Source organism: Chlorocebus sabaeus, chromosome 20, assembly GCF_047675955.1.
Source record: "Chlorocebus sabaeus isolate Y175 chromosome 20, mChlSab1.0.hap1, whole genome shotgun sequence".
Lineage (NCBI taxonomy): Eukaryota > Metazoa > Chordata > Mammalia > Primates > Cercopithecidae > Chlorocebus > Chlorocebus sabaeus.
Window position 1 is genome coordinate 100,951,135 of NC_132923.1, and position 25,925 is coordinate 100,977,059.

At 54.7% G+C, this 25,925-nt stretch overlaps 2 protein-coding genes across 4 annotated transcripts in view; one reads left to right on the forward strand and one right to left on the reverse strand.

The window, feature by feature from the left end:
- The window catches only part of COL8A2 (collagen type VIII alpha 2 chain), a 32,858-nt gene extending 13,542 nt beyond the window's left edge, over positions 1-19,316 (forward strand). For both annotated transcript variants that reach the window (XM_007979411.3, XM_073007481.1), the window contains exons 3-4: positions 14,513-14,715; positions 15,264-19,316. In XM_007979411.3, the coding sequence (XP_007977602.3) occupies positions 14,529-14,715; positions 15,264-17,191 (2,115 nt within the window). In that variant the 5' untranslated portion in view covers positions 14,513-14,528 and the 3' untranslated portion in view covers positions 17,192-19,316. The remainder of the gene's footprint in view (positions 1-14,512; positions 14,716-15,263) is intronic.
- A 1,515-nt stretch (positions 19,317-20,831) lies between these two features.
- On the reverse strand, positions 20,832-25,862 carry ADPRS (ADP-ribosylserine hydrolase). Of its 2 annotated transcripts, none has more exons than XM_007979413.3 (6): positions 25,595-25,862; positions 23,435-23,570; positions 22,949-23,156; positions 22,680-22,864; positions 22,244-22,344; positions 20,832-21,664 (listed from the first exon to the last, which is right to left on the reverse strand). In XM_007979413.3, exons 1-6 carry the CDS (start codon positions 25,860-25,862, stop codon positions 21,372-21,374), a joined length of 1,191 nt encoding a protein of 396 aa, XP_007977604.3. In that variant the 3' UTR covers positions 20,832-21,371. The 2 variants fall into 2 exon arrangements, with proteins under 2 accessions (XP_007977604.3, XP_007977605.2); XM_007979414.3 differs by having other exon boundaries at positions 23,435-23,531; positions 25,595-25,856.
- Positions 25,863-25,925: the final 63 nt, after the last annotated feature.

A 25,925-nucleotide genomic window follows, 5' to 3' on the forward strand; every position in this document is an offset into this window, starting at 1 on the left:
TACCAGGAAGCCACTGGAAAATCCAGAGCAGGAGAGAGCCATGGGCAGAACCGTGCCAACGTGTGGCTCACAGGCAGCGTCAGCATCCCCTGGGAGCTCGTTAGAGAGGCAGATGTTAGGCTCTATCCCACACCTACCGAATCTGGATGGGGCCTGCATGGTGATAGGCTGTCCCAGTCATCCAGATGCAGCCCAAGGTGTTAGAAGCCTTGTGGGAGTCTCTATAGGCTATGTCGAGAAAACAGAGAGAAGCTGGGGTTGGGGAACTGGGCAAGAGACTTTTATGATCATCCAGGAGAGAATGTGGCCACTTAATTTAACACACTTTTACTTAGTGACAGGGATGTGCCAGGCGCTGGGCTGAGTTTTGGGAGAATACAAGGTCTGCATTAGGGTGAGACTGTGGGAAATGAGGGGAAGGAACAGCAGTGAGAGAAATAGAGGAGGCAGAGTCCACAGGATAAGGTTGGAAGTTTGGGGGAAAGGAAGAGAGATGTCACGTACAGTTGTGCAGGTTGGCTACTGTACAAGGGCACTCAAGAAAGGTGATGAGTAGGGGTTGAGTTGGCTGAAAAGAAGGGTACACCAAGGCATAGAGGGTTTACTGTAAGGAAGGAGGGTCAGAAGTGATGTTTACTCTTAAAACAAAACTAAACAACAACAGAAGTGATGCTCAGATTTTTGGTCTTGGCACCTGGCGGTACAGGGCACTTGGGTTGGGGAGAAGCAGGTAATGAGGGAGAAGATAATGACAGCAGTTTGGGTGGGATCTCTGAGGGACAGCCAGGGGACATGCTCGGCTGATAGCCGAACACAAGAGTCTGAGACTCAGGAAGCCGAGGTGGGAGTATCACTTGAGCCCAGGAGTTCTCGAGCAGCCTGGGCAACATGGCAAGACCCTGTCTCTTAAAAATCTTAAAAATTAGTCCAGTGTGGTGGCTTACACCTGTAGTCCCAGCTACTTGGGAGGCTGAGACAAGAGGATGGCTTGAACCCAAGAGTTTGAGGCTGCAGTGAGCTGTGGTCGCACCACTGCACTCCAACCTGGGCGACAGAGCAGACTGTTTCCAAAAAAAAAAAAAAAAAAGGCTTAGGGGAGACATCATAGTAGCTGGAGACAGATGTGGGAGTCCTTGGTGATGGAGTTGGCGCTGTGGGAGCTGGTGGGAGCTGGACACTATAGGAGAGACGTCCAGAGAGAAGAGATGAAGCCTGAGCCAGCTCCTTGGGCAAGCCTGGGTCTGCAGAGTGGGCAGATAAGATTCTGAGGAGGAGCTTTCCAAAGAAGGAGAAGAGCAGGGTGACAAGGTGGAGCACCCCGAGGTGAGAGGTGGAGGGGAGTGAGTGGGGCCTGAGGTGGAGAACGTTCTTGCAGGAGGCGTGGCTGAGAAGGGCTGGGGAGTGATGAAGGTGGCTGGGTAGGGGTCAGGCCTGTGTGGACATGTGGATGGAGAGGCTGGAGACTAGGGGGTGAGGTCAGGCAATGGCACACAGTGAGACGCCCCTGAGGAAGAGGTGTGGAAGGGCCTGGGCCTTGCTCTTTCTTCCGAGATTCAGGAAAGGAGGATGGGAAAGGGCTCCCCAGTTTCTACCAGCTGGGAGAGTAGTGGGGCTCAGGAACCCTGGAGGAGTCTGGAGCTGCCCAGCTGGGCAGTTGGGGTGGGTGTCATGCCCAGTGGGTAAGGAGGGTTCCTCTGCTCTTCCCCGAGGTCCATAACTTAGTCCTAGTCCTGAGCAGGCTTTGTGGCCCCTGGTCAGTTTCATCTCAGGAATGGTCGGGGAAAAGGTCAAGAAAGTCAGAAAATTGACTTTAGAAGTTTATTTTACAGGCCAGGCATGGCGGCTCACGCCTATAATCCCAGCACTTTGGAAGGCAGAGGCAGGCGGATCACTTGAGGTCAGGAGTTCAAGACCAGCCTGACCAACATGGTGAAACCCCATCTCTACTAAACATACAAAAATTAGCTGGGTATGGTGGTGCACCTAGCTATAATCCCTGCTACTCGGGAGGCTGATGCAGGAGAAATGCTTAAACTCAGGAGATGGAGGCTCCAGTGAGCCAAGATCTCATCGCTGTACTCCAGCCTGGGTGACAGAGTGAGACTCCATCTCAAAAAAAAAAAAAAAAGTTCATTTTATAAGATCTTGACCTTTGGCAGCAAGTAACCTGAGCTTTTGAAGAGATGAAGGAAAGAAGTTGCTTTGCAGCAGGATGAATTGAAGTTAGAGTGAAGAGAGGACTTCCAGGCCATCCGGGTAGCAAGATAGGGCAGCACAGATGGAGGGGCTGGTGGCTTAGATCATCTCAGTTGATCCTTTTTTTTCTTCTTTTAAATGAGAGCAAGCTTATTAAGAAAGTAAAGGAATAGGCCTGGTGTGACGGCTCATGCCTGTAATCCCAGCACTTTGGAAGACCGAGGCGGGCAGATCTTGAGGTCAGGAGATTGAGACCATCCTGGCTAACCCAGTGAAATCCCATCTCTACTAAAAATACAAAAAGAAATTAGCTGGGCGTGGTGGCAGGCGCCTGTAGTCCCAGCTACTCGAGGGGCTGAGGCAGGAGAATGGCGTGAACCCGGGAGGTGGAGCTTGAAGGGAGTTGAGATCACAGCACTGCACTCCAGTCTGGGCAACAGAGCGAGATTCCATCTCACAAAAAAAAAAAAAAAAAAAGAGGCCGGGCGCGGTGGCTCAAGCCTGTAATCCCAGCACTTTGGGAGGCCGAGATGGGCGGATCATGAGGTCAGGAGATCGAGACCATCCTGGCTAACACGGTGAAACCCCATCTCTACTTAAAAAAATACAAAAAACTAGCCGGGCAAGGTGGCGAGCGCCTATAGTCCCAGCCACTCGGGAGGCTGAGGCAGGAGAATGGCGTGAACCCGGGAGGCGGAGCTTGCAGTGAGCTGAGATCCAGCCACTGCACTCCACCTTGGGTGACGAAGCGAGACTCCGTCTCAAAAAAAAAAAAAAAAAGAAAAAAAAGTAAAGGAATAAAAAGAGTGGTTACTCCAAGGCCTGGCGCGGTGGCTCACACCTGTAATCCCAGCACTTTGGGAGGCCAAGGCAGGTGGATCACGAGGTAAAGAGATCGAGACTATCCTGGACAACATGGTGAAACCCCATCTCTACTAAAAATGCAAAAATTAGCTGGGTGTGGTGGCAGGCGCCTGTAGTCCCAGCTATTCGGGAGGCTGTGGCAGGAGAATCACTTGAACCTGGAAGGCGGAGGTTGCAGTGAGCTGAGATTGTGCCACTGCACTCCAGCCTGGCTCCATCTCAAAAGAAAAAAGAAAAAAGAAAAAAAAAGAGTGGTTACTCCATAGGCAGAGCAGCCCCTCAGTTAATCCTTTTTGCAGATGAGGACACTGAGGTTCAGAGGGTTTAAGTCACCCATCCAAGATCACCCAGCTGGTAAGTAGCTGTGCTGAAATGGGAGTCCAGGGGCTGCCTGGACCTAGGAGGGCCTTAGAGGTCCCAGGGCTGGGCCCCTGATAGGGAGGGCCTGAGCCAGAAGTGCTGCTCACCTGTTGTGATGACAGAGACAGAGCCAGAAGGAGGAGGGGAGAGAGGAGTCGGGGTAGAGACCCAGCAAGAGTGCAGAGAGCAAGGCTGGGGAGCAAGGAGACAGCAGCGCGGGGCGGGTGAGCAAGCAGGGCAGCCGGATCCCGTAGCAATGTCTCCACAACAGGAAGCGTCTCATAACATACCTGTGGTTTGGCCAGGCCCTGGGGCTGCCTGAGTGCCCCCACTGCTCCCTCAGCTGCAGCCGCTCCGTCTGGGGTGGGTGGGGGGCCTGGAGCAGCAGGGGCCTGCTCAGGGCTGCGTTTCGTCCACCCACACTGTGGGGGTCTGCCGGTCCGCTGGGAATCTAGCGGGTGCCTGGGGTCCCGAGGCAGCAACTCTCAGGCCCCCCCTTTTTATTGAGACCTCTGATCACTTACCTGTGAACTGGGATGGGAGAGTGGGCAGGTCTTTCAATTCCATGCTACCACCTAGCCCTCCTCTGCTGGTCGCCCCTAGGGACAGGACTGTTTCGGAGACTGGGACTGCTGGGAGGGTCCCTGCTAGCTGATGTCCTTTCGCCTCTTCAGGCATTGCTGGGGGCCTGAAGTGAAGGGGTCTGCTTCTTGCCAATTATTTCTGTTGGGGTCCATTTGCTGCACACCACCGCCACCCTGCCACCATTGGTCTGAAAGACCCCGGAGCACTCCCCACTCCCAGCCGGTCTCCTTGGCCTCCCTGGGAGGAGGCCCAGGCTGCCACAAAATGCTGACTTGGACGAAATGCTGTTTTATGGGGATTTGCTGAAAAGGGGGGAAATCCCCGTTAAGGACTTGCAGCTGTCCAAACACCGTGTCTACCCGAGGCCGCCACCGCGCCGTCCTCTGAATCAGCGTCTCCTGTGTGCGTCCCACCTCGGGCTCCGTGCCCCTGCCAGCCCTGCCTTCTTCCTGCCTTCATTTCCCAAGAGGTCACCAGAGAGGGTGATGGCTTACCCAGGGTCACAGGGTCACACAGTCAGTCATAGGCAGAGCCAGGCTTGAGCCTCAGAGCCCTGCCCCGACCGCTGACAGCCCTGCTTGGCCACTATTCCCCATGGGGAGAGCAAGGAACACACAGATGAAGTGTCCTCCCCTGCACACCTCTAATCCCAGAGCAGATGGTTCTTAGTTGAGGTCCTATGATTGAGGCCATGTGAGTGTTCCTCGCTCTTCCCGTTCTAGCCCAGATGAGCCCCTTGGACCTGGGGAGTGGACTCCCTGGGCAAATGTGACATGTATCTGTGCAAAGCCGAGGAAAGAACTGAGTGTGTTTTTGGTGTGCCCTTTAAATCTGATGGTGAATTAAGTTCATCAAACGCTGTGGAGCATCTCTGTGTGCCAGCCAAGCCCTGTACAGGGCAGAGTGGGGGAGTGTGGTGGGAAGAGAGTTGGAGAGCTAGGGGAGGAAACAAGAGCGATGACAGGGACCCGTGGGTATCGGCAGGCCTCAAGGGAGGCGTCCAGCCAGTTTCCCAAGTGTCGAGAGGGCAGAATGTACAGAGGCCAGAGAGCCCCAGGAAGGCCAGCCTGTGTGCAGGAAGCCGGGGAGGTCAGGGGGCAGGGACTGCAGTGAAAAGGAGGCAGGTGGGCAGGGGGGTCAGAGGTGTCCAGGCCCCTGTGGCTCTGGTGGTGCTGAGGTGGAGGCAAACTGTCGTCCCTGGGCTGCTGGTTGCACCATTCCAGCGGGGATCGTTTCTTTTGCAGTCCTTTGAATAGGCTACACACACCCTTCTCACCTCTGTGGGCCAGTGCACACTCCCCAGCCCCACCCAGATGGGTGCATGCCAGGTTCCAGCTCTAAGAGCTAGGGTGAGCCTCCCCGCAAGCCCACAGGCGCTTGGAGTTGGAAGAGAGACTCCTGTTTGCGTCTCTCTCTGCTGTTGCTCTCTGCCTTGCTCTCCCTCCGTGGCACTACATCAGAGTGGCTAGGAGCTCGGGTTTTTTATTTTTATTTTTATTTTTATTTTGAGACAGGGTCTCACTCTGTCACCCAGGCTGGAGTGCAGTGGTGCAATCACGGCTCACTGCAGCCTCCAACTCCCAGGCTCAAGCGATCCTCCCACCTCAGCCTTCCAAGTAGCTGGGACTACAGGTGCACCACCATGCCTGGGTAATTTTGTAAATTTTTAGTGGAGATGAGGTCTCACTACATTGCCCAGGCTGGTCTTGAACTCCTGAGCTCAAGTGATCCTCCCATCTCAGCCTCCCAAAAGTGCTGGCATTACAGGCGTGAGCCATTGCACCCAGCTGAGCTCAGGTTCTCAATGGGCCTCTTCGGAAATCCCTGAGTCTCCTCATTTGTGGACTAGCACCTCTTGCCCAGGGACACTGTTGCATGTAAAGCTTCATGGCGGTTCCTGACACTTGGTCTTCCAGCTGCAGTCCTCACTCAGACCCTCCTCACTCATGACGACACCTCTTTGGAGTCCTGGCATCAGACCTGACCTCAGCGAGAGGAACACAGTGCAGAATGGAAGGGTCTGGGATGCGGCAAATTCAGGGAGCCAAGAGGGTGGGTCAAGGACACTTGCTGGAGGACCCACATTACCAAGGAGGGAGGAAAGGTGGGCAGCTTGTGGGAGGGCCACCTGGGCTCCTGGCTGCACTTGGGGTGGTTCCTTTGGCGACCCGCTGCCTGAGCTCCTCGAAGCCCTCTTTGCCCTGAGCACCCTCCCAGCTGCGCCCTCCATCACTCCTGACCCCCAGAGGTCAGGGTTGTTGTGGATCCTGTTGTGGTGGTGTCATGACCTTGACCATGGGCTAACCAGGCCAGAGCAGCCCCTCCCCTCCCTCAACTTCCTGCCACACACTCTGCCCCTTCCATCTGCTCCCCCATCCCCCTGCCCACGCGCCAAGAAGAACATTCTGGTTCTGTGCACATGTGGGAAGCCCCCGAGTTCAGGTGGCCAGTGCAGGAGGGCCTTCCCCTGCACAGGAGAGTGGGGATGGTGTGGTGGTTAGGGGCTGGAACTCAGGACTCGGACTGCCTGGGCTTAGGCTCTCACTGTGATGCTTTTGGCGAGTGGCCCCCTCAGGCGGTTTCCTCATCTCTTGTTTTTTTTTTTTTTGTAATTTATTTTTTATTTTTTGAGACAGAGTCTCTCTCTGTCACCCAAGCTGGAGTGCAGTGGTGCCATCTCTGCTCACTGCAACCTCTGCCTCCTGGGTTCAAGTGATTCTCCAGCCTCAGCCTCCCGAGTAGCTGGAATTACAGCCACCATGCTTGGCTTATATTGTTTTTTTTTTGTTGTTTTTTGTTTTTGAGATGGAGTCTCGCTCTGTCACCCAGGCTGGAATGCAGTGGCGTGATCTCGGCTCACTGCAAGCTCTGCCTCCCAGGTTCACGCCATTCTCCTGCCTCAGCCTCCTGAGTAGCTGGGACTACAGGCGTCCATCCACCATGCCTGGCTAATTTTTTATATTTTTAGTAGAGATGGAGTTTCACAATGTTGGCCAGGCTGGTCTTAAACTCCTGACCTCAGGTGATCCGCCTGCCTCGGCTTCCCAACGTGCTGGGATTACAGGTGAGCCACTGCGCCCTGCCTCCTCATCTCTCTCTGTCTCTATTTTTTTTTTTTTTTTTTTTTTTTGTGAGACAAGGTCTTGCTGCTGCTCAGGCTGGAGTGCAGTGGCACAAACATGGCTCACTGCAGCCTCTACCTCCTGGGCTCAAGTGATCTTCCTGCCTCAGCCTCCTGAGTAGCCAGGACTACAGACCCGCGCCACCATGTCTGGCTAACTTTTTAATTTTTTTGGTAGAGACAGGGTTTCACTATGTGCCCAGAGTGATCTCAAAGTCTTGAGCTCAAGCGATCTTCCTGCCTAAGCATCCCAAAGTGTTGGGATTATAAGTGTGAGCCACCATGCCCGACCAGTTTCCTCATCTCTAAAACAGGGATAACATACCTCACAGGCTTGTATGAGGATTCCATGTCAAGCATGAGGCCAGTGCCTGGCAAGGTGCCCCAGCAGCATTCCCCAGTGGGTCAGGCCTGTGTAACGTGGCCTTGATGAGTTCTGCCATCAATCAGAGCAAGGTGAGGTGGGCGGCCTATGCTGAGGGGAGGCTCTGGGCGAGGCCTCAGCTGACACTTAGACTCTTACGGTTGGAGCTTCCATTCCTTCCTCTGTAAAATGGGGGTAATAACTGCAGATCTTCATGGGTTCGTTGAGGGGATTAAAGTGAGCTGTGGCCTTTGAGGCCTGGATCACTCCTTGGCACACAGGGATGGATGTGTCAGGTATTACTATGATGCCGAAGCTCAGGAAGGTTAAATGATTCACCTGAGGTTACAGAGTGGGTTGGTGGTGAACTGGGATTCGTACATGAGAGCTGACAGGTCCGTGGATCTTCTCTGGAGCCCAGCATTCATTCCCGCAAAGCTCCATGTGATCCTGGGCTTGGAGGAACAGGGACCTCAAGCCCAGACCCAGCCTGGCCCGAGGGAGGCCTTCTCCCCACACACGTCCCCAGACGCGCACAACCCACCCTGGAACTCCGCTTGTTGCCAGGCACAGGTGCAGAGAGGTCCCTGCGGAGGGTGAGGGGAACCCAGAGCAGGAATTGGAGGGGAAGTGGGACTTTCCTCAGGTGTCAAAAACACCAAATGGAACCTCCTTTGAATAATGGGAGCCCACTCTGAGCCAGGTGCGAAATCTCTACCTGTCACAGCAGTCCCAAGAAGCAGGTTTTTTTTTTTTTTTTTTTTTTTTTTTGAGACGGAGTCTCGCTCTGTCGCCCAGGCTGGAGTGCAGTGGCGCGATCTTGGCTCACTGCAAGCTCCGCCTCCCGGGTTCACGCCATTCTCCCGCCTCAGCTTCCAAGTAGCTGGGACTACAGGCGCCCGCCACCACGCCCGGCTAGTTTTTTGTATTTTTAGTAGAGACGGGGTTTCACCATGTTAGCCAGGATGGTCTCGATCTCCTGACCTCGTGATCCACCCGCCTCGGCCTCCCAAAGTGCTGGGATTACAGGCTTGAGCCACCGCGCCCGGCCCCAAGAAGCAGGTTTTAACCCACTTTATTTTTAATTAATTAATTAATGTATTTATTTATTTATTTTGAGGCAGAGTCTCATTCTGTTACCAGGCTGGAGTGCAGCGGCACGATCTCGGCTCATTGCAAACTCCACCTCCCTGGTTCAAGCGATTCTCCTGCCTCAGCCTCCTGAGTAGCTGGGACTACAGGTGCATGCCACCATGTCCAGCTAATTTTTGTATTTTTAGTAGAGATGAGGGTTCACCATGTTGGCCAGGATGGTCTCGATCTCCTGACCTCAGGTGATCCACTCTCCTCAGCCTCCCAAAGTGCTGAGATTCACAGGCATGAGCCACTGTGCCCAGCCTATTTTTTATTTTTTGAGGCAGAGTTTGGCTCTTGTCGCCCAGGTTGGAGTACAATGGCACAATCTCGGTTCACCTCAAGCTCCGCCTCCCGGGTTCAAGCAATTCTGCTGCTGCAGCCTCCCAAGAAGCTGGGATTACAGGTGCCTGCTGCCCCGCCGGGCCATTTTTTGTATTTTTAGTGGAGATGGAATTTCACCATGTTGGCCAGGCTGGTCCTGAACTCCTGACCTCAGGTGATCTGCCTGCCTCAGCCTCCCAAAGTGCTGGGATTACAGGCATGAGCCACAGTGCCTGGTTAACCCACTTTGAAAAAATAACAGGTGGGAGCTGGGTGTGGTGGCTCACGCCTGTAAGACCAGCATTTTGGGAGGCTGAGGTGGGTGGATCACCTGAGGTCAGGAGTTTGAGACCAGCCTGGCCAACACAGTGAAACCCCCTCTCTACTAAAAGTACAAAAATTAGCCCAGCGTGGTGGTATGTGCCTGTAATTCCAGCTACTCTGGAGGCAGAGGCAGGAGAATAGCTTGAACCCAGGAGGCAGAGGTTGCAGTGAGCCAAGATTGTGCCATTGCATTCCAGCCTGGGTGACAGCAGCGAAACTCTATCTCAAAAAAAAAAAAGAAAAGAAAAGAAAAGAAAAAAAAACCAAACAGATGTGGGTCTGGTGCGGTGGTTCATACCTGTAATCTCAGCACTTTGGGAGGCTGAGGCGGGCGGATCACGAGGTCAGGAGATCAAGACCATCCTGGCTAACACGTTGAAACCCCATCTCTACTAAAAATACAAAAAGTTAGCTGGGTGTGGTGGCGGGCACCTGTAGTCTCAGCTACTTGGGAGGCTGAGGCAGGAGAATGGCGTGAACCTGGGAGGCAGAGCTTGCAGTGAGCCAAGATCACATCACTGCACTCCAGCCTGGGCGACAGAGCGAGACTCCATCTCAAAAACAAACAAACAAACAAAAAACAGGTGTTGTGCTATGGCTCACGCCTGTAATCCCAACACTTTGGGAGGTTGAGGTGAGAGGATCGCTTGAGCCCAGGAGTTCGAGACCAGCTTGGACAACATGGTGAAACCCTGTCTCTACGAAAAATAGAAAAAATTAGCCAGGTATGGTGGCGCATGCCTGTGGCCCCAGCTACTCTGGAGGCTGAGGCGGGAGGAGCACTTGAGCCTGGGAGGTTGAGACCAGCCTGGGCAACAAAGTGAGACCTCGTCTGTACAAAAAAATTTCTTTGTATAGCTGAACCTGGTGGCGTATGCCTGTAGTTCCGGCTCCTGTGGAGGCTGAGATGAGAGGATCGCTTGGGACCAGGAAGTCGAGGATTCAGTGAACTGTGATTCTCTCTCTGTACCCCAGCCTGGGCAACAGAGCAAGACCCTGTCTCAGAAAACAAAATCAAAAAAACTTTCTGGCTGGGCATAGTGGCTCATGCTTATAATCCCAGAAATTTTGGAGGCCAAGGTGGGAGAACTGCTTGAGCCCAGGGGATTGAGACCAGCCCAGGCAACACAGTGAGACTCTATCTTTACATAAAATAGAAAAAATTAGCCAGGCATGGTGGCACATGCCTGTGGTCCCAGCTACTTGGGAGGCTGAGGTGGGAGGATTGCTTGAGCCTGGGAGGCCAAGGCTGCAGTGAGCCATGATTGTGCCAACTGTATTCCAGTCTGGGCAACAGAGTGACACTGCGTATCCAAAAACTAAATAAAATAACAGCTTTAGGCCAGGTGCGGTGGCTCACGCCTGTAATTCCTGCTCTTTGGGAGGCTGAGGCAAGCGGATCACTAGAGGTCAGGAGTTCAAGACCAGCCTGGCCAACATGGTGAGACCCCGTCTCTACTAAAAAATACAAAAATTAACCAGGCATGGTGGCACATGCCTATAATCCCAGCTACTCCGGAGGCTGAGGCAGGAGAATCATTTGAACCCGGGAGGTGGAGGTTGCAGTGAGCTGAGATCACGCCACTGTGCTCCAGACTGCACGAAAGAGTGAGACTGATCTCAAAAAAGAAAAAGAGAGCCGAATTCAACCCCTGAGCCACCTGTTTGCCACCTTGGCTTTAGATGCCTTTTTTCTTTTTTTTTTTCCTGAGACGGATCTCACTCTGTCCCCCAGGCTGGAGTGCAGTGGGACAATCTCGGCTCACTGCAGCTTCTGCCTCCTGGGTTCAAGCAATTTTCCTGCCTCAGCCTCCCAAATAGCTGGGATTATAGGTTCATGCCACCACGCCCGGCTAATTTTTGTATTTTTAGTAGAGACTGGGTTTCCACCATGTTGACCAGGCTGGTCACAAACTCCTGACCTCAAGTGATTCACCCACTTCAGCCACCCAAAGTGTTGGGATTACAGGTGTGAGCCACCGCACCCGGCTAGATGCCGGTATTCCTAAGGATGATCATTTGCCCTTCTGACTCACAATTCTGAAATTCATCACATCAATTCTGAGGACTTAAATTACTGCCTCAGTGAGAGGCTGTGTGGTGTGGTTAAGAGCATAGATAAGGAGCTGGATTACTGGAGTTGGAATCTTGGCTCTGGCACTTAGTAATTGTGTAGCTTTGATTACCTCACACAACTGTTTTTTGGTCTTACGTTGTCCAAGACACTGCCTGGGATTACAGGCATTAGCCACTGCACCCTACCTGCATACAACCTTTTGTTCCCTCATCTGTAAAATGGCAAGAGCGAAGGCACATACCTCATAGGGTTGTTGTGAGGAATCAATAAGTAAATGTATATAAAGATCCAACAGGCCGGGCATGGTGGCTCACGCCTGTAATCCCAGCACTTTGGGAGGCCGAGGTGGGCGGATCACAGGGTCAGGAGATCGAGACCACGGTGCAACCCTATCTCTACTATAAATACAAAAAATTAGCTGGGCATGGTGGCAGGCCCCTGTACCCCTGTAAGCCCAGCTACTCAGGAAGCTGAGGCAGGAGAATCTCTTGAACCCAGGAGGCAGAGCTTACAGTGAGCAGAGATGGTACCACTGCACTCCAGCCTAGGCGACGGAACAAGACTCCATCTCAAAAACAACAACAATAACAACAAAAAACAAAACAAAAAAAACCCAGCTTTATAGAGATACAATTCACACATCATACAATTGGCCCATTCAGTGTACACTGCAGTGTTTTTTTACTGTGTTCATAGAGCTGTGCAACTATCACCACAATGATTTTTTGAACATTTTCATCTCCCCTAAAAGAAACCCTGTGCCCATTAGTCGTCACTTCCCATCTCCTCCTCCCCCAGCCTTAGGCAGCCACTGATCCACTTTCTGTCTCTATGGATTTGCCTATTCTGGCCATTTCATAGAGATGGAATCACACAACATGTGCATTCCATATCTTGCTTTTCACTGTTTTCAAGACTCATCTGTGTTGTAGCAGGTGTCAATACTTCCTTCCTCTTATATATATATATTTTGAGACGAGGTCTCGCTTTGTCGCCCAGGCTGGAGTGCAGCTCACTGCAGTCTCCACTCCTGGGCTCAAGTGATCCTCCCTCTTCAGCCCCTGAGTAGCTGGGACCACAGCACGCCCACACCTGGCTAATTTTTTGTTTGTTTGTTTTGTAGAGATGGGGTTTCACCAGGTTGCCCAGACTAGTCTCAAACTCCTGGGCTTAAGCAATTCACCTGCCTCTGCCTCCCAACATACTGGGATTACAGGCATGAGCTACTGTGCTTAGCCTATTTATAGATATATTTTTAAATCTGGGGTCTTGCTATGTTGCCTAGGCTGGTTTTAAATTCAAGGCTCAAGCAATCCTCCCACCTCAGCCTCCCGAGTAGCTGGGACTACTACAGGTGCACACCACCATGCCCAGCCTGTACTTCATTCATTTTCATTGCTGAGTAATATTCCATTGTATGGCGGTACCACATTTTCTTTGTCCATGGACATCTGCGTTGTCTCTACTTTTGGCTGCTGTGAATATGGCTCTTATGAACATTCACATACAGGTTATTGTGTGGACATCCTCTCTCATTTCACGGATGAGGAGACCTCCTGCCCAGGCTCCCGCAGCGGGGAAGGGGAAGGGAAAGACTGCCTGGCCGGTTCTGGAGTCTGTGCTGCTTCCCCACCCAAGCTTTGTTCTCTGAGTTGAGCCAAATGCTGTGACAAGCATAGGTCAGGGCACAAAGAAGCGAGGCTTTATAGAGGAAGGGATGACAGCTTCCCAGGGCCATAAAAGATGAGTAGGGGAGGAAGATAACATTGCAGGCAGAGAAATAGCAGGCGCAAAGGCCGGAAGTATTAAGGTGCCCGGTGCCTGGGAACTTCAAGTTCTGGTTTACTGGGTGGAGGTGTGGGGAGGTGAGGGGTAAAGAAAGGGATAGCAGGCAATAGAGTTGGAGACACAGGCAAAGAGTAGGTTAGAAAGGCCTTGAATGCAGGCTGGGCGCGGTGGCTCATGCCTGTAATCCTAACACTTTGGGAGGCTGAGGCAACCAGATCACCTGAGGTCAGGAGTTCGAGACCAGCCTGGACAACATGGCAAAACCCCATCTCTATTAAGAATACAAAAATTGGCCGGGCGCGGTGGCTCACGCCTGTAATCCCAGCAGTTTGGGAGGCTGAGGCGGGTGGATCACGAGGTCAGAAGATGGAGACCATCCTGGCTAACACGGTGAAACCCCGTCTCTACTAAAAATACAAAAAAAGGAGACGGGCGTGGTGGCGGGCACCTGTAGTTCCAGCTACTCGGGAGGCTGAGGCAGGAGAATGGCGTGAACCCGGGAGGCGGAACTTGCAGTGAGCTGAGATGGCGCCACTGCACTCCAGCCTGGGTGACAGAGTGAGACTCCATCTCAAAAAAAAAAAAAAAAAAAAGCCAGGCGTGGTGGCACACACCTATAATTCCAGCTACTTGGGAGGCTAAGGCATGAGAATCACTTGAACCTGGGAGGCGGATGTTGCAGTGAGCCAGGATGGTTCCATTGCACATTGCACTGGGAGAGCAAAATTATGTCTCAGAAAAAAAAAAAAAAGCCTTGAATGCTATACTAAGCACCATAGACTTGATCCCAAAGGTGTGTGGCAGGGAGTCCAGAAGAGCATCAGCAGAAGGTAGAGTCAGACAGACCTAAGACAAATCCTAGCTCAGCTTCCTCAAGGCCCTTGCTTTAGTTTTATCATCTGGAAAATGGAGATGACAATAATAATACTTTGTTAAAGTGTTTTGAGCATTAAGTGAGTTCATGTCCCTAAGAGCTCAGCCTAGTGCCTGGCAGACAGCTGGCCCAGCAATGGAAATGGGTGTTGACATCCAAGAGCTTTTAGCAGGGGAGGTCAGACTGCTCTAGAAGGCACACCTAGCAGCAGAGAGTGACTGGCTGGTTTTGAGGAGGCGCTGTCCTGGGGAGGCTGGGCCCTCGGAGATGGTGGGGGAGATGCACAGCCACAGGTATGGTCTGAAGAAGTTTAGGAGGTGGCTTATGCAGACCCCCACGACTTTGGAAATTGCTTGTGAATAGTATCTAAATTCGGAATTGCTTCTCAGTCTTTTGACTGAAATCGAGTGTAATCTCTAAATTCTGATCTTTTGGTGACCCCAGGTCTGGTGCCAAACCACCGAGGGCTGGCTTGATGACTTTGTCTGTTCTTCTCTGCAGCACGTCCGCAGACGCCATGCGGGGGACTCTGACACCCCTGTCTTTGCTGCTGCTGCTGCTACTGGTGCTGGGGTGTGGGCCGCGGGCGTCCTCTGGTGGCGGGGCCGGCGGGGCAGCAGGCTATGCCCCGGTGAAGTACATCCAGCCCATGCAGAAAGGACCTGTGGGACCGCCCTTCCGTGAGGGCAAAGGCCAGTACCTGGGTGAGAGCCTCCTCACCCCACAGTGCCTCAAATCGCTCCCAACCCCCAAATCCCCTGCCTCCCTGACAGCCATCAGATCTCAGGTGCCCCCCACAGCCCCTCATTCCTCACCAATCTTCCCACCTCCACTGTTTTTCCTAATACCCCAGAGGGCCTGGAAACGGGTGCAGTTGGCTGGCACAGGTGGTCTTCCTAGGGGCAGATGAACTGGGAAGTTGGGAGGTGGGGCTCTGCGCCCACCGGCTCTAAGGTGGGCTGCTGGTGCCACCTGGTGGTCACTCCACCTTCAGGTCATGCAGGGATGAGAGGTGAGAATCAGCCAGGCTCATGGAGGAGGCCCAGCCTGGGTAGGTTGGGTGTTAGGAGCCCTTGGTGAGGACACCCTGTCGCCCCCAACCACCCCCAAAGCCCGTCTTCCATGAGAGCAAGGAGGGGCAGCCCCATTCTTCCTCTCCTGCGTACCTCATACTGGAATGGCGAAGGGGTAGATGGGGTCCCCTGTCCCCACAGTTCAGGCCCCTGACTGCCCCCTTCTCTTTCTTTCTCAGAAATGCCTCTACCGCTGCTGCCAATGGACCTGAAGGGAGAGCCTGGCCCCCCTGGGAAGCCTGGGCCTCGGGGTCCCCCTGGTCCCCCCGGCTTCCCAGGAAAACCAGGCACGGGAAAGCCAGGACTCCATGGTCAGCCTGGCCCTGCTGGCCCCCCTGGCTTCTCCCGGATGGGCAAGGCTGGTCCCCCAGGGCTCCCTGGCAAGGTCGGACCACCAGGGCAGCCGGGGCTTCGGGGGGAGCCAGGAATACGAGGGGACCAGGGCCTCCGGGGGCCCCCAGGACCCCCTGGCCTCCCAGGCCCCTCAGGCATTACTATCCCTGGAAAACCAGGTGCCCAGGGGGTGCCAGGGCCCCCAGGATTCCAGGGGGAACCAGGGCCCCAGGGGGAGCCTGGGCCCCCAGGTGATCGAGGCCTCAAGGGGGATCATGGAGTGGGCCAGCCCGGGCTGCCTGGGGCCCCAGGGCAGGGGGGTGCCCCTGGCCCCCCGGGCCTCCCTGGTGCAGCTGGCTTAGGCAAACCCGGTTTGGATGGGCTTCCTGGGGCCCCAGGAGACAAGGGTGAGTCTGGGCCTCCTGGAGTTCCAGGCCCCAGGGGGGAGCCAGGCGCTGTGGGCCCAAAAGGACCCCCTGGAGTAGATGGTGTGGGAGTCCCAGGGGCAGCAGGGTTGCCAGGGCCACAGGGCCCATCAGGGGCCAAAGGGGAACCAGGGACCCGGGGGCCCCCTGGGCTGATAGGCCCCACTGGCTATGGGATGCCAGGACTGCCAGGCCCCAAGGGGGACAGGGGCCCAGCTGGGGTCCCAGGGCTCTTGGGGGACAGGGGTGAGCCAGGAGAGGATGGGGAGCCAGGGGAGCAGGGCCCACAGGGTCTTGGGGGTCCCCCTGGACTTCCTGGGTCTGCAGGGCTTCCTGGCAGACGTGGCCCCCCTGGGCCTAAGGGTGAGGCAGGGCCTGGAGGACCCCCAGGAGTGCCTGGCATTCGAGGTGACCAGGGGCCTAGTGGCCTGGCTGGGAAACCAGGGCTCCCAGGTGAGAGGGGACTTCCTGGGGCCCATGGACCCCCTGGACCAACTGGGCCCAAGGGTGAGCCGGGTTTCACGGGCCGCCCTGGAGGACCAGGGGTGGCAGGAGCCCTGGGGCAGAAAGGTGACTTGGGGCTCCCTGGGCAGCCTGGCCTGAGGGGTCCCTCAGGAATCCCAGGACTCCAGGGTCCAGCTGGCCCTATTGGGCCTCAAGGTCTGCCAGGCCTGAAGGGTGAACCAGGCCTGCCAGGGCCCCCTGGAGAGGGGAAAGCAGGGGAACCTGGCACGGCTGGGCCCACGGGACCCCCAGGGGTCCCTGGCTCCCCTGGAATCACAGGCCCTCCTGGGCCTCCCGGGCCTCCGGGACCCCCTGGTGCCCCTGGGGCCCCTGGGGCCTTCGATGAGACTGGCATTGCAGGCTTGCACCTGCCCAACGGCGGTGTGGAGGGCGCCGTGCTGGGCAAGGGGGGCAAGCCACAATTTGGGCTGGGCGAGCTGTCTGCCCATGCCACACCGGCCTTCACTGCAGTGCTCACCTCGCCCTTCCCTGCCTCGGGCATGCCTGTGAAATTTGACCGGACTCTCTACAATGGCCACAGCGGCTACAACCCAGCCACTGGCATCTTCACCTGCCCTGTGGGCGGCGTCTACTACTTTGCTTACCATGTGCACGTCAAGGGCACCAACGTGTGGGTGGCCCTGTACAAGAACAACGTGCCAGCCACCTATACCTACGATGAATACAAGAAGGGCTACCTGGACCAGGCATCTGGTGGGGCCGTGCTCCAGCTGCGGCCCAATGACCAGGTCTGGGTGCAGATGCCATCGGACCAGGCCAACGGCCTCTACTCCACGGAGTACATCCACTCCTCCTTTTCAGGATTCTTGCTCTGCCCCACATAACCCGCGGGGGGCCCTGCTGCCCTGGGCTCCTCCTCTTTAGTGGTAGAGCGACCTTTTCAGTTACAAAGAACCTCCATTTAAAGAAAAAAAAAACCCAAAAGCTGAACAGAGGCAGCCGTGGCCTTGGCCCGAGGAGAGTGACTTGCTTTCTCCCTGCATGCAGGTTGAGATTGTTTCTGGAAGGGGCTGGCCTGAGTTTCTTTCCCCCAAATGTCTGTGCAGTGTCAGGGTTGCACCCCATGGGCCCTGGGGTACACAGCCCAGCCCCTTGTGAGTCCTGGCCTCTGCTGGGCCCTGAACGAGCTGAGAGGGAGCTCAGCTCCCCACCCCGCCACCTGGGGAGATGGCCCTTCCCACTGGCTCCCTGATGGCACCTGCTGGAGGAATGGGGCACGGCCTCCCTCACAGCCCTTGGCTGGGACTCCTCCAGCTCCCCCTGGGACCTCCAGCATATAACAGTGGACTAAGGACTGTGGGGTTTCCCTCCAAGGGAAAGGGAGAAGAGGGGACCATTGAGGTGACGAGTGTGGACGCCCTGCCAGGACTGCAGCCCCCATGGTGATGCTGTGGCATCAGACATGTCCGTGGTGGGCACAGTGCCTGTTGCCCTGGGAAAGGGCAACCCTCTTTCACTGCTCCAGTGGCAGCCATGGGGAAGGCGGTTTGTGAGGGCTCGGGGCACAGACCTGGGGCAGGAGGCAGCTCTTCACATCCATCCCCGTTTCTCCCGGGCTGCCCCCACCAGCTTTGGCTGTTTAGCTTGAGGGCAGCACAGAGGCCCCTGGGACACCTACAGGCCAGAAAGATCAACCTCTGTGAAGTGTCTAGAAGTGTCTAGCACAGATGGTGGCAGAGGCGGAATCGACCGTGACCAAACATGAGCACTCCTCCCTTTCTCCCCTTCCACCTGCTGCGGGCTGGGCTCGTTTTCTCATACAACATTGTTAAGAGGATCTTTGCCACCCCAGCCAGGTGTCCCCAAGGCAGAGCCCTCGTTTGGCCCTCTCAACAAGGTGCATGCGAGCTGGGGGATGGACAGCTCCCACTTGCTTTTCCTTGATAAGAACCATATGGTGGGTTCATCTTTGGGGGCTTCCTCTCCTTCCACCCTCCGGTTCCAATTTCCTATTCTAAGCAGGACTAGGGCCCAGGAGGCTAAGGCTTGGAGAGAAAGGGTGCCAACAGGTCCCTTTGGAATGAGTTGGCTCTGGACGTTTCTGCCATTTTCCCCAATCAGAGCTCCTCTGCAGGAAACAGGCAGGATGCCCCTCCCAACCCCTCAGTCCCTTGTTCAAGCTGAGTGGATAAAGCTGAGATTAGCGCTGGGCGTGGCAGACATTCCTGCCCGTGCAAAGATGGCCACTTTCCCCGCAACTGCAGGGCCTCGCGCTTGGCCCTCGCCAGGCCAGCCCCACTCCCTGTACCAAGTGTGAACTGGGGTCTTTCCGTCTGTGATCTTGTTGCACTGCTCCAAGTCTGGCCATGTCCAGGCGGTCCATGTTGAAATGAAGGATGGCTGCTGACTTCTGACTGGCTGAGCAGTGGGTTCCCTCAGGCTCCTTGCCACCCCTCCTCCCCTGCCCACAATTTCTCCCAACAAAGCAGGCTGTTTGACTGCTCACTTCTTCAAAAGGAGAAATGAAAACCCAAATCTGCCCAAGTGACACTTGAAAAGGTTTTGGCTGGGGTTCCTGGTGGATTTCTTACTACCTAATGCCCAAGAGAACCAACTAAGGACTCTCAAACCATACCTGTTGGAGGTTCTTTGCTCAACCTCTTCTTCCCTAGGTCAAAGCCACTATCATCTGATGTGTTAGGGATGGGTTCTGATTGGCAGAAATTAATCAGCTCCCAATGGGAGCCCAGGGAACTAAGTAGGGTCCCAAGAAAAAAAATGGGAGCTATTTCACAGAGCTGAGCTTCTGCCGAATTTCATTCCTCAAGCCTTTCAGGAGGGGTGGTTGGCGTTTCTAAAATGTTTATGGGATTTGAGTTACAGGTGTCCACTTAACTGACTAGCTTTGATAAACAATGTCAGATTTTAACTATGAAAACGACATTACCTTGTGCATTTTTATATTCTGATTCCTTTTTTTTAAGATTAAAGTTTAAATGTTTTCCACTAGTCATTTCACTTCTAACTTGGTATAGGAAGCTTAGCTCTCTATATACCTATCATGTGCCCTGTGTCACAGAAGATTCAGGAAAAATGCACTTGGGAATCAAAGAAAATGGAACTTCTTTTTGAAAAGACAAGCAACCGTGTTAACTATATTGACACAACCTCAATAAAACCTGTTGTATAAAACAGCACTGTGCTGAAACTGGTACTGACGCAGAGGTATCTCAAGCCTCTGGGTTCTGTAAGGCGTCCAGGAAGCTCTCTGGGGCTCATGTGCCTGCTCTTAAGGATCGTGCACTCCTCACCAGCTCCCTAACCTGGATTTCTGTCACCACCACATCAGAAGTGCCTGATGCACATAAGCTGCCAAGGCCATGCACCAGGCAAATGCCAAGAGGCATTTTAAGAAACCAAAGGCAGGTAGTGGCTGGAGCTGGGGGCGATGGTTCAATCTTTACTGGAATATTCTTGCAAGCGCTCAGGGGTAGTGGAGCATGACAGCTGGCTCAGTAGTCCAAGGGCCAAGTTTCAACATCTGATACAAATTATGAATGAAATCATGAATCTTTGCTCCTAAGGGCCGGGCTAGTGCCAGGCCCAGTGCTGAAGACAGGTTGGGGGAGCTGTCCTGGGCAAAAAGCACCTGCTCACAGCCTGCCACGCTCAGCCATGAAAGATCTGTCCTTGGCGCTGGGGCTCTGGGTGGCGGACCTGAAGCAATCCATGTTTTGAAGAGTCCTCAGCCTGGCCAGAACCCCATCTTCACTGAAACAGATCTGCCCGACAGTGCTGAAACCACAGGCCAGCTGCAGACTCCGCATGCTTGGCTAGCCACTAAGGCTGGATGCTCAGAGAATGTCCCTGGAATTTGAGGGGAGGCATCTTCTCCCTTTCAATTTTCTTTTCTTCAGAATGGATGCCAGTCCCAGATACTTGGGAGGCTAAGGTGGGAGGATCGCCTGAGCCCAGGAGTTTGAGACCAGCCTGTGCAATAGAGTGAGACCCCATCTCTAAAAACATGCTGTGTGAAACTTCCTTGCAGGGAAAGGCTTTTGACTGGTCCCAAGATACAGGAAGAGGCACTCGGCACTCACCCACCTGGGGCCTGTGATGGTGCCCTCCTCACCCAAAGGTTGGTAGTCTGACGACAGAAGGGCCCTCCGGATCCTTCTACAGGGTTCCTGTTCCTGGCCCAGCTGGGCCTAGCTCCTGTTTGGGGGAAGTCAGGCTCTGAAAACAGAAAAATCTGGCTTGTTCCTACCCGCTGACTCTGGCAAAGCACTCGGCCCAGCAGCCTGGGCCCCTCTGAGTGATCTCCAACAGGAAAAGCCACCAAACCATGCCTGCTGTGCCTTTCCTGGCTGAACACGCAGCCAGCTGGAGTGTCTGGCAACACAGCAGCTCATGGCCGTGGGGCCCCAGCTCCTATGACGGTGCAGCACACCAGAGTCACTAGTCTTCAGAAATCAGGCTGCCAGGGGAGAGTCCATTCAGGGCAGGAGAAACAGGAAACAGTGGTGAGATTTACCAGAAACTGTTTATTGCGACTTCCACTGGAAGCTGTTAATAAGCCACATGGCAGCCAAGAGCCAGGTGTGACCTAGATCAGCTGGATGCAAGTGCCTGTCCCTTCATCCACACAACCTGCTGCTCGGGGGCCCTGCCAGGATGTGCTTGCTGGTAAACTGGCTAAAACCCAACAGGGAAGAATGATGCTACTGCTCATCATTTCCATCTCCCCACATCCCATGTCCAAGACAATACAGGAAAATGCCACAAGTACCCCAAAATAAACCCGCCTGGGTCCCTCCGTCCTGCTGAGGAGCTGGGAGTGCCCTACGGCTCTGCAGCAAACCAGAGACCCAGCACCAGTGAGGCAGCAGTCCCTTGCTCACTGTTCCAGTGAAATCCCCTGAAGAGACCCCAGCCCCACTGGTGTAGTCAGTCAGCTCCACAATGCAGGGAGAGTGGGGAGTCCCACTCAAGGAAGCTCAGGGTTTCCGACTGGAGCTGTAGTTGGTCCCAGGGGACCTGGCAGAGCCCCAACAGCTGTGGCCCTCATAAACTCTTCTGGAATACACGGTGCAGGCTTTGGGCCAGGATGTCTGTCTCCTCATAGCCTTCACAGCTTTGCTGCCAGCTCTCTGGCACCTGATCCATCCCATAGTAGGCACCAGCAATGGCCCCAGCCATGGTGGCAATGGTGTCTGTGTCCCCACCAAGTGAGATGGAATAGATGAGAGTCCTTTGGAGGCTATTGAAGGCAGAGGGGATCTCAGGGTCCGGCTCCATGCAGCGCAGGAAGCAGTAGATGGCGGTGGGCACCGACTCAAAAGCAGCAATGCCATTCCCTGTGGGGAAGCCACATTAGAGGGGCTCCATGCATCCCCAGGCCTCCTGCCATTTGACACAAGTCAGCACTCTTGGCTTCAAGCAGGCTGTGACTAACTAAGATCTCAGGCTCTACAGTTAGACCACCTGGGCTCAAATCCTGGCTCCACCACATACTGGCTGCGTGACTGGGAGAGTTACCTAGGGGACCGCTAAGCTTCCTGCTCTCAGATTCAACTCCTTAAGCAGACAGGGAGTAACGTTAGTAACTCTCTGACAGGGCTGTTGTGAGGATGAAGCAAGATCGTGTCTGGGAAGCATTCTGCACAGCGCCCAGTACAGATGCTAGATAAATAAAATCCACTATCGACATTTTTACGACGAGTGGCCAGCTGCCATTTCTGGGGACACTGATCCACAAGGCTGAGGGTGCTGTAGCTTCGGAGCAAGAAGCGCTGAGCTCAACCCTGCCATGACTCTGTGTGTCACAGCAGTCCAGGGTACAGTGTGACGGCAGGCAAGACTCCATGCTCCCCTGAGCCCAAGACTGACCCTGAAGGATGACAGAGGCGGAGACAATCCCAGGCAGGCCCACTCACCTAGCTCAGACACCACTTCCTCCCTGGTCACTGATGCCTGGTCTAGAAGCTCCCCAATCTTCTTCAGGCGGCTAGAGTACGGATGCTCCTCCATGCCCAACCTGTGGGTTAGAGGAGAGATTTCAGGGAGGTCAAAGCAAGCAGGGTGGCGGTGCGGGCAGGGGAGAGGGCTGCATGTGAGAACGAGCAGGGATGTGGTCAGGCTGCCAGCCAGGCACAGGTGCCCTGACAAGAGGTGGGAGAGGGCTGGGGGTGAGCAGGTCGTTTTGTTCTCTGGGACCCTGAGAGCCTTGAAACATATGGATGATGAAGGGGCTTCTGCCCATGCCTCCCTAGGGTCTGCAATTAAGGAAGGAAGGTTTCGGTTTATGGCAATGCCAGAGGCCCCCTGGATCACCCACATCCCCACACCACACACCTCCAGCCCCATACTCACTCCCTGGCATCCAAGACAGACTGGGCATCCCCCTCCAGCTCCTCCATGTGGCCCAGGAGTTGCTTGAGAAAGTGCTTGCTGGAAGACTCGCCCTGCAAGGCCAGGTGCACAGCCAGGGCCTGCAGGATGGCGCCATTGTAACCCAGGGAGGAGGCGTGTGTCAGCTGGGCCGAGAGCCGGGCAAACTAGAGAGGAGGAGACCTGCTGTCACAGAAGCCCTGCTGCAGAAGAGGAAGGGGACAGCCCAGAAGCCAGCCCGCCCTGAATACCTTCTGCACATCCTGGACACTGCTATAGGCCAGGGAGATACCAGCTACTCGCATGGCACCTCCATTGCCATAGGAGCCTTTCCCGTTAAACTGGGCCCGGGCAGGCTCAAAGACATCACGACATTTGGGGTTCAGGAGCTTCTTGAAGACAGTGACTACTCCAGCACCATAGCCCCTGTCAGGGTCTTTCTTGTACTCCTGAGCAAATCTAGGGAACAGAAAGGGAGACAGAATTGGGTTTTACAAGATGCCTCTAAGGGTTGGGAGAGAAGAAATCGAGGCTGGTTTGGAAAAAGAGAAAGCCTTGGGGGCCTAAGGAGCCTGCACCAGCAGTGCTGCTGTTTTAGCTTGGGAAGCTGTGCCAGCCAGACACAGGCTCCTGTGGAGGGTGGGGGGCGCGGGCATGCACAGATGTCATTCCTCTGGTCAAGGGGTGCAATAACTTTGCCCACCTGGTTTGCCTCAGCCCAGGACCATCCCCCTCACCTGTGAGCCATGTCCACCTCGTCAAAGGCCTCCTTGGCTAGCAGGGACTGCACCAGGGCCCTGGCCATGGCTGTGTCATCTGTGTAGTACAAGGCTTCTGTGGGGAGAGGAGGGAGGGTGAGAGCCTCCTGCTCACCTTTTTAAAATTTGGAGACAGAGTCTCACTCTGTTGCCCAGACTGGAGTGCACTGGTGCAATCATGGTTCACTGCAGTCTTGAACTCCTGGCCTCAAGCTATCCTCCTGCCTCAGCCTCTCAAGTAGCTGGAACTATAGGCATGCATCATCACAGCCAGCTACTTTTATTTTTTGTAGAGACAGGGTCTCACTCTGTTGTCCAGACTGGTCTTGAATTCCTGGGCTCAAGCAATCCTCCTGCCTTGGCCTCCCAAACAGCTGGGATTATAGGCATGAGCCATTGTGCCTGGCTCTGCTAACCTTTTATTTTAGTTTATATTATTTTATTATTTTTTTGGTACAGGGTCTCACTCTGTTGCCTAGGCTGCAGTGCAGTGGTACGATCATGGCTCACTCCAGTCTCGACCTCCCAGGCTCAAGGAGCCTCTTGCCCCAGCCTCCCGAGTAACTGGGACTACAGGTGCACACCACCACGCTTGTTTTTTTTTTTTTTGCCAGGTTGGTCTCAAACTCTTGGGCTCAAGTGGCCTCTCCCAAAGCGCTGGGATTACAGTTGTGGCTACGGCACCCAGCCCCTACTCATGATTTAGCGTTACCACATCTAAAATGACCTTAAGTCAGTTTCTCACTCCCATTCACTTTCCTGGGCCTGGGAAACCTCAGGATCTCAGCATTGGGATTTTCAGCAATTCTTTATTCCAAGTCAGTCACCATGTCCTGCTGCTATTTTATGTATTTATTTATTATCAGCCTACGTCATGCTTTGATCTGCTGATTTCTGAAGGAAAACTTCCATCCCCTTGTGGTTGCCATCCTTGCAGCTCCAGTCTATTTGTTTTTCTTTTTTATAGTCAGGATCTTGCCATGTTGCCCAGGCTAGTCTCGAACTCCTGGGCTTAAGCGAAGATCCTTCCACCTTAGTCTCTGGAGTAGCTGCATTACAGGTTGTGTGCCACCATGCCCAGATTGAAAATGATAGTTTCTGGATCCAGATACCCCCCTACTTCACTCCTCTGTAGCACACCACCAGTGACCAGTGTCTTCATCTTGAAATTCTTTCCCTAGGTTTCGTTGATAGGCACTCCTGCTCCTCCTCCTCCTATCAAACTGTTTCCTTCCCTAGCCCCCTTCCCTCCCTCTCTCCGTCTTAATTACCGGTGTTCTCCAGGGTTCTGACTATGGCCCTTTCTTCTCACTATGCTACCTGCTCTCCAGGAAGATTCACCTTCTCTGCTTGACCTCACACCTGCTACCTGAGCTGGGATCTGAGCGCACAAGGAAGTTAGTTTTACAGGCGAGACAGCACATGCAAACTCCTGGCCTAGGGGAAAGCATGGTGTGAGGAACCGAAGAGCAGAAAGCAAGGCCAAGGTTGGTGGAAGACCAAACTGCAGACGTGCAGGAGGGCTGGAACACGTCGGACACGTTAAGGAATGTAGCTCTGAACTAAGGGTAACGGGAAATCACAGCAGGGTTTTAGGCGGGGGAGGAAGCGATTACAGTAAGGCTTCCAAAGCACGCCCAGCGGGGTGGAGAACGGGCTGGTGGTGTACTGACTCTAGAGAATCGGGAAAAACAGGTCAAGTCGGCAAGGGTGGACAGGCAGTCCCCGGCTTAGGATGGTTCAACTTAAGTTTTTTTCGGCTTTCCGATAACGCTGATACGCATTCAATAGGCTCCTAGACGTCCGATAGGGCTGCGTCCAGATAAAACAGTCGTCTAAGCTGAAAGCGCACTTTCCACTTCAGGTATTTTCAACTTACGATGGGTTTATCCACACCCTGCACGGTTGAGGCCCCGGTGCTGCCACGCCCCGAGCAAGGGATGTTCGGGGCGAGACGTCTAAGGCCGGAGATCGCGCTAGCACTCGCTGAGCCCAAGCTGTCTGCGGGTCATTCGGCTCCGGCCCCGGTGCCCTCGACAGTCTCATCCCCACGCACCCCCGAACCGTCGCCCCCGGAGGCTCCGCGCCCCTTCGGTCTCCCACTCGCACGGCCTCTGACGTGCGCCCGGCCCCGCCCACCTGTCCGCTCACTCCCGGGCGTGCCGGGGTCCGGCTCCAGGCTCTGGACATGACGCAGGACTGACGTCAGCTCGACGGTGTCGTGGGCCTCGTAGAAGGAGCCCACGCAGTCCCCGAGCAGCGCGCCAGCCAGGCAGCCACGGAAGCGTGAGAGAGAGCGGGCCGCGCCAGCCCCTCCGCCGCCAGCTACTGCCATCGCCGCCGCCGCCATCCGCGCGCAGGCCGCTCGCCACTTCCGGTGCCACCCTCGCAGCTTCCCTACTCCCATTCCGCAGCACTCCCCGGGGCCTAGAGTCACCGCTCCGCCGCCCGACCCACAGCGCCGCCCAGC